Raw genomic sequence first — 6,855 nt, forward strand, 5'->3', positions numbered from 1 at the left:
ACTGTGCATGTGCCGGCTTATATTACGGGCTATAACTATTAACTCGGTTGCACTATTGCTAGCAGGCGACTAATGGGTTCTATTAGATCTAATGCGATCAGTTATGCAACTAAAATGCACATTGCTTAATTAGTTGTACCATTATTCAATAATAATATAACTCCTTAGATATTTTATGTATCGGATCCAAATTAACCAAAAAAATCAAATTATGATGATATTAATTAATTTCATATCTATTAAAAATAAAGATTTGTGCATCCTTATCGCTCTATAAGGACAGTCTGTTTGAATTACAGCTAACAGATTTGGTACTTTGGAAGGAGGTAATATGGATATTGGGGCTTTTTTTTTTTTTTTTTTGACATTTTAATTTAAAAATTATTGATATTTTTCGCCATAACTTCGGAAAATAATACAATTCAAAAATACTTTTTACATCATCTTAAAAATAATGAACACATATATAATCTTTTCAGTTTATATCAATTTTTATCCTAAATTTTTTCTGTTTTTAATTAATTATCAAAAATTAATTTAAGCATTTTTATAACAGCATATTTCAATATTGATGTTGAAATTCAAATCGTTTTCACCATTCAAGAAAACCAAATATGGACTTTGAATTCCCCTTTTTTTTTTCTTTGATTAAATGGAAACAATATTTGTCACAGAAGCTATAATTTTAGTAACAAGATCCAATCCCAAATTTCGTTAGTTTAAGTCGATACGACTTTGAGTTAAATGATTGTAAAAGTACAGACTAACGAACGATAAGCCTCTTGTAGGGTTTTCCACAAAATTTGAATAATTTCGATATATTTGAATAATTTCGATGTGTTTCAGTACGACATATATCATATACAAGGAAATATAAGAATGGCTAAAATTGGACGGGGAGAGGGGCAATAAGCAAGTTGCTCACAGAATAAATCCACAAGGTTCCAAAACTGTTCATCATTACATTTCAAAAATTAATGCCGTACGTGTTTCCCACTTTCCTTGTATACTCTGTTTCACCCTAACTTGGCAGTATTGTAAAAGCCAGAAAATGTGACGCTCCGCGTTTGGAAAGAGTTCCCCATCAATTCCGACTTTAAAATAGTTAAAATGCTCAGAAATTTATCAAATAATATCATAAATAACAGAAATCCTTTTTTTATCAGTATGTATTTAAAATTATTCTCAAGTTAGAAGTGTTTATCTGTTAAGTATTTTATAAATAAAGCGAACGAATAAAACGAAACGATTGACATAATGAATTCCACTTTGGCTAGAACCGGTCTTCAAGGGCAAATATTTGGCGCGCTTTTCTTTTACGTCTCCGCCAACTCAGCTTCATTTAGTTCCCAACCATTATCATCTTTCGAAATTTTTTATTCTCGCTTTTTTACCAGCTGATATTTTTGATACTATTATCACATTAATAGTTATTAGTTTTGATTGTTGAATATTTATTCGATTCGTCATTTCTATTCACTTCTAAAATGTCTGAAAAAGAAAAAGTGTTATCACCGAATACGCTGTGCACACCTTCAAGACGAGTGAAATCAGCAAAAAGTGCAACATGAAAACAGAAATAAAGGCAACCAGTCCTTTAAGTACCCCTGGAAAGAAGCGACCAGGCTCAGTAGGTAAACATTCAGGTCATCTTATGAAAAAGTAAATATGATGATTTTACATTATCCTGTATCTGACGAAAAATCCATGCATTTATTCGTAGAAATGAGATCCCAACATTAGATAAAGTTTTAAAAGATGTGAACGATGATACAGATATCTTTTCTAAAAACATTAACCGAACTACGCTTTATAGAATATTGAAAGATTTAGGGTTTTCTTTTGAGAAACGATGAAACGAAATGAAATAACTTTAATGATTTATTAAAATAATGTATCAATAATATTGAACAAAATAATGAAAATAAGGAAAAAATTCTCTGATTTAAAATGATAATATAATAAAGTAAATAAATATTTACTATTTGGCGAAAAATTTGCGAGATAAAGTTCCGCCAGCGATCTGCATTTCTAGAAACTTTGTACTTTAAAGTAACCCAGTTCCCCTGACAACGACTGCGATTCGGCTAGCCTAGAATATACACTACTGCCAAGTTAGGGTGAAACAGAGTATAGCCTTGATTTAGCTTCATGCGATTTTTTTTTATTACACGAATTTTAAAAAATACTTTTGGATAAGCTTTTTCCATATCAGAGGTGAAAATTGCAGAGGCGATTTTGAAAGGTCTGACAAAACTGTCTTCCAGCATGTGTCTGAAAACGACTAAAAACATGGGATAAATGCATCGCAAGCTATGGGAATTTTGAGAAATACCAAACAATATTTGGAGGATAAATACCGGTAATTATTTTTATTAATTTAAGATCATTCTTTACAGAACAGTTTATTTGTTTAGGTGTTAACAGTAATATCTGCTCGGCCAAAATTTTCATTTCTCCAAAGAGCTTTTAAAATTTATTTCATGCATTCATTTAAAAAGGAAAGTGTTAAGGAAATATGTAAGTAATCTCGACACAAATGCATACAGTTCTAGAAATTTACCTTCTAGATGGTAACCTTACCACCATCTTGTTATTGCTCCGCATAACTGGTACACGGCGTAGCGCACGCGTTAAATGTTGCCATTTTAACATCCTAATATTTCTAAGCTTAGTAACGGATTTTCTGATTAATAAGAAAAGTTCAGTAGCTGTAAAACGAGGTTTTCCCATTCGATTTCTTCCGTGAATCTTCACAAAAGTCTTGAAAGCATCTTCCTTGAAGTCGTCCAGAAGTTCTGAAGGTATATTGAAGAATTTCTGAGTAAGCTTGTATAGAGCTTCTGAAAATAAGTAAAATACATCTATTGAGTTTTTCAGTCATTTATCCTTTCCTATCAATCATTTAAATGAAAGATTATAGCTCTTTTTTAACTGTTATCCAATAATCTATTACAGAAATGGTACTACAGAAATCCAGAATAAGTTAAAAAACTAATAAAACTCAAAAGCATGGAGATTGAAAGTAACTATTATGTTAAGAAAAGATTGAATTATAATAATAATAATTATTATTACCATCAAAGCATTGGAAGCATAGTTTAGAATTAAACAACCACATAGTTCTGCCCCGATGCGTTACATAAGATGAACAAGGAGTGGAATTGCAACTTGCAAATGTTCAATGTATCTCTCTCCATTTATGAGGGTTGTATCCCGGTGGTAAGGTTTCGGCTTCGGTACCGATGGGTGTACCCGATTTCACCGAGGAACCATCGAGTAAGTGTGTCTGGTGCAAGTTCGTCAAGACCAAACGTCCTCCCGCTGATGTGGAAGTTTGGAGAGGGGGGCGCCAACTCAGGTGTTGTCTTCGTCATCTGACAGCGGATCAAAATTACGAGGTCCGTCCCAAAATAGCCCTGATGTTGCTTTAAAATGGGACGTTAATATAATAAACTAAAACTAAACACTTTCTTTAAAAACTCAACTGACAGATGACGATCGTCATTTCAGTTGCTCATGATTTGTCATACCATCAGAAATGGAGTTTAAATCGACAAGAATTCTATTGCCGCAATGAAGTATTCTTATCTGATTTGGACTTGCTGGCGTAGTGTGGAGAGGGGCCAGCTCAGGTGTCGTCCTCGTCATCTGACCGCAGTTCAAAATTACGAGATCCTTCCCAAAATAGCCCTAGTGTTGCTTTAAAATGGGATGTTAATATAATTAAACTAAGCTAAACTTGGACTTGCGGTTGGCTCCGAGCATAATAATCTTCATGTTCTTTCTCTAATAGTTATATTTCTGGACAGAAGATGACACACCTCAATAATTACATGGCACCTATTTTTATTTAAAAAAAGAGGGTTAAAATTAAATTTGAAAAAGTAATACTTGGTAAGAATGATTCTCGAAAAACGTAAATAATGATGCTCAAGAAGGTAACGGTCATCAAAAAAATAAATACGGGTTTAAGAATTGTGGTCAAATGCTAATATCAAATTTAATTTTTATTGCTTTTTTTTTTTTTTTTTTTTTTTTTGAAAATCGGCCATTATAAGACGTTTGAACTTGTTGAATGACACTTTTAGATTAATTCTTTTCGATCTGCGAATTTTGACTCACAGAAAAATATTTATAATCATTTTTTGATGATCCAAACAAATTTTAAAATAACGCAGATATGGATTTGAAATTTTTATCGGTTATTTCTTACTTTATAATACATAAATGGAATTTAAAAAAAATCCTAACCTACACTTATTAAAAATTTACTCCTGAGTTGAACTGTCATAACGTTCAACAGCTCATTTGATAGATTGTCTGAATACCTATAACTTATATTATCACTAGGATCGTTTAGGATATATATATATATATATATATATATATATATAGTAGCAATTCGTGATTAATAACTGTGACTTCTGAAAACTGCATTGCTAATAATATTACAAATATTACTACTTTCTCGTATACATAACATAGAAAGTATAGAAATCGTCAAAAAAATCGAACTCGAGATTTTGACGAATCTTACGTTTTAGATCTCCCTGTATTCGAAAAACACATTTTTGGAAAATGTCCGCCTGTCAGTGACAAAGATACTGTCTGTCCACGACAAGAATACTGCTAGACATTCGTCTATGTTTACGGCGGGCGCTATAGAAACAGGTTGCGGTAGGGATGATCCATTTTCAATGGGTGGAATCGGAAAGAAGTCTGGGGGGGGGTATTCTTTTTCTTGGCGTCAATGTGAAGCGATAACAGAAAATCTATTGCTCATTCGTCTTCTCGCTTTAATCGTAGTTGCACGTATCTATATATTCGCTTAACTTATTTCTTTTATATTTTATTAATCTTTTCTTTGGTTAATATTAACTGCATTTTATTATTTAATATTTTTTTTTGTCTCGTAAATTTTGACATCCTTTAAAATGCCTTTTCGATTTAAGAAAGGAGAGACTTTAAAATCACAAGCACGTAAAATTGTGCATAATGTTGCAGAGTTCTGCTCCGAAGAAGCTGCAGCAAAATCTTTGAAGGTTCCTCTTCCACAAGCCATGAAAAGAGCTGCTCAGGCGACTGGAGTGTCGGAAGGCACTATTAGGAAAATTAAAAATGAAGTTTCGACACTGGACAAAACGGAAGTTTTGAGTACTCCTGGAAAGCACCGTAAAAGGCCTATTGACCGAAATTGTGAAATTGACGACTTCGACAAATGTGTTATTCGTTAAACAGTTCAAGATTTTTACGTCCAGCAAAAGAAAGTGCCTTCTTTAAGAAAATTACTTCCCGTATTGAGAGAGAAGTTGAATTTTCATTGGAATAAGGAATCATTGAGGAAAGTTTTGCATTCAATGAATTTTCGCTGGAAGAAATGCGCGAATAAAAGAAAATTTCTCATCGAAAGACCTGATATTGTGTTTTGGAGAAACAACTACTTGCGAAAAATGAGGCAGTACAGAAAAAGTAAATGCCAGATAGTTTTCATTGATGAAACGTGGGTCGACAGTAATCAAACATTTAGAAAATGCTGGCAAAGTGATACAATTTCAGGAGCCGAAATAAATGTAAATTCCAAAAATCGATTGATCATTGTGCATGCTGGCTCGTCCACGGGATTTATTCCTGGCGTTCAATTAATTTACAAAGCGTCAACTAAAACTGGTGATTATCATGGCCAAATGAATTATGAAAATTTTGAGAAATGGGTGTTGGAAAAACTCATTCCAAATTCGCGCCCAAAAAGTGTTGTGTGCATGGACAATGCTCCATATCACACAAAAGTTGCAAATCCGTCACCTACCAAATACAGTACGAAGAAAGAAATGACCGATTGGCTGATTAATAACGGAATAGAATGCGATATGAAAATGAGGAAAGCGGAACTGTATTCGCTAATTGATAGGAATCGCCCTAAAGAAATCATATATAAAATTGACAGCATAATAAAAGAAAATGGGCATTATGTCTTGCGACTTCCCCCCTACCATTGCGATTTAAATGCGATTGAATACGTTTGGTCTTCAGTCAAAAGACTCATCAAAGAGAGAAATATAACAGGAGACTTAAGTTTAGAAAACTTACAGAATCTGTTGTGCGATGCTTTGGGCGGAGTGTCTTCCAAGGAATGGGAGGCTCATTGCCGTCATGTGGAAAAACTTGAAAATTCTTATTGGGAAAAAGATGGAATTTTAGAGGAAGTAGTAGACGAATTGGTAGTTCAAATTGGAAGTACTGAATCGGATTCCGATTCAGAAGAAACGGAATCATGTGACAGTGATTCAGAATTTTTTAAAGAAATTACACAACTGTCACTCGATCTCTGCTAGTTTTGTCATTTTAAAATAATATAGTTTTGCATTCTTTTAATCATAATTAATATATTTTATAAATAAAAAGTGAGTTTTAAAATTGCTTTTTTATTTCTTTTCGATTATTCAATTATAGATTATAGCAGAATGGAATTGTATTTAGTCTAATACATTTTGTTTCTGATACATTGTTATTATTTTCTATTTTTTTCATTAATGTGTTCTTGATTTCTACCATTCATGTTTGTGTTAATAATCAAAAGTTTCAGTTTAACATAGTTTTGATTGTCCTTATTTTTTAAGGTCTGTTTTATTTATTTATTTTGCAGATTTTACTAAATTTAAAGCATGAAATTTAGTTAGTTAATTGCTGATTAATTAATTTTTATAATTGATATGATAATACTTTAAATTGTAGAAAGTGAAACGAAGAAAGAAACAATAGATTCTAATATTTATCAGGAAATAATAGAATATTTTAGCATGAAGTTACTATGGGCTAAATTAAGATAAAACCTTGGAAATTAATTAAATTGAA

The 6,855-nt window shown here is 32.2% G+C and overlaps 1 protein-coding gene across 1 annotated transcript; it reads left to right on the forward strand.

The window, feature by feature from the left end:
- The first annotated feature begins 5,453 nt into the window (after positions 1-5,453).
- On the forward strand, positions 5,454-6,335 carry LOC129975369 (uncharacterized). The gene has a single exon (XM_056088432.1). The coding sequence runs from the start codon at positions 5,454-5,456 to the stop codon at positions 6,333-6,335; it is 882 nt and encodes a 293-aa protein (XP_055944407.1).
- The last annotated feature ends 520 nt before the right edge of the window (positions 6,336-6,855 follow it).

This window comes from Argiope bruennichi, chromosome 7 (assembly GCF_947563725.1).
Source record: "Argiope bruennichi chromosome 7, qqArgBrue1.1, whole genome shotgun sequence".
Lineage (NCBI taxonomy): Eukaryota > Metazoa > Arthropoda > Arachnida > Araneae > Araneidae > Argiope > Argiope bruennichi.